Source organism: Procambarus clarkii, chromosome 52, assembly GCF_040958095.1.
Source record: "Procambarus clarkii isolate CNS0578487 chromosome 52, FALCON_Pclarkii_2.0, whole genome shotgun sequence".
NCBI lineage: Eukaryota > Metazoa > Arthropoda > Malacostraca > Decapoda > Cambaridae > Procambarus > Procambarus clarkii.
In genome coordinates, this window is record NC_091201.1 from 2,109,195 (window position 1) to 2,110,544 (window position 1,350).

Here is a 1,350-nt window from a genome sequence, read left to right on the forward strand (position 1 = left end):
TTATTTTGTTTTATATGGGGTTTTATATGGGGTTTTATATGGGGTTTTATATGGGGTTTTATATGGGGTTTTATATGGGGTTTTATATGGGGTTTTATATGGGGTTTTATATGGGGTTTTATATGGGGTTTTATATGGGGTTTTATATGGGGTTTTATATGGGGTTTTATATGGGGCTTTATATGGGGTTTTATATGGGGTTTTATATGGGGTTTTATATGGGGTTTTATATGGGGTTTTATATGGGGTTTTATATGGGGTTTTATATGGGGTTTTATATGGGGTTTTATATGGGGTTTTATATGGGGTTTTATATGGGGAATTATATGGGGTTTTATATGGGGTTTTATATGGGGTTTTATATGGGGTTTTATATGGGGTTTTATATGGGGTTTTATATGGGGTTTTATATGGGGTTTTATATGGGGTTTTATATGGGGTTTTATATAGGGTTTTATATGGGGTTTTATATGGGGTTTTATATGGGGTTTTATATGGGGTTTTATATAGGGTTTTATATGGGGTTTTATATGGGGTTTTATATGGGGTTTTATATGGGGTTTTATATGGGGTTTTATATGGGGTTTTATATGGGGTTTTATATAGGGTTTTATATGGGGTTTTATATGGGGTTTTATATGGGGTTTTATATGGGGTTTTATATGGGGTTTTCGGCTTGACCATAGCGCAGTGGCCAGCGTTTATCCTCATTAAACACCATGTTGTTTCAGCAGCCAATTGGAAGACCTGATTTACATCTGATTGGAGATTTGTGGTGCCCTCTGTGTTGCCAACTCTCATGATAATCCTGGAGTCATCTGCGATGGTTGATACAGTACTGTAGTCTGTGTCCTGATGATACAGTACTGTAGTCTGTGTTCTTGTCTGTGTCATGATGATACAGTACTGTAGTCTGTGTTCTTGTCTGTGTCCTGATGATACAGTACTGTAGTCTGTGTTCTTGTCTGTGTCATGATGATACAGTACTGTAGTCTGTGTTCTTGTCTGTGTCCTGATGATACAGTACTGTAGTCTGTGTTCTTGTCTGTGTCATGATGATACAGTACTGTAGTCTGTGTCCTTGTCTGTGTCATGATGATACAGTACTGTAGTCTGTGTTCTTGTCTGTGTCATGATGATACAGTACTGTAGTCTGTGTCCTTGTCTGTGTCATGATGATACAGTACTGTAGTCTGTGTTCTTGTCTGTGTCATGATGATACAGTACTGTAGTCTGTGTTCTTGTCTGTGTCCTGATGATACAGTACTGTAGTCTGTGTTCTTGTCTGTGTCCTGATGATACAGTACTGTAGTCTGTGTCATGATGATACAGTACTGTAGTCTGTGTCCT

The 1,350-nt window shown here is 37.7% G+C and overlaps 1 protein-coding gene across 1 annotated transcript; it reads right to left on the minus strand.

Moving 5' to 3' along the window:
* LOC138352018 (uncharacterized) lies at positions 1-894 on the minus strand. Its single transcript, XM_069304190.1, has one exon. The coding sequence runs from the start codon at positions 892-894 to the stop codon at positions 1-3; it is 894 nt and encodes a 297-aa protein (XP_069160291.1).
* Positions 895-1,350: the final 456 nt, after the last annotated feature.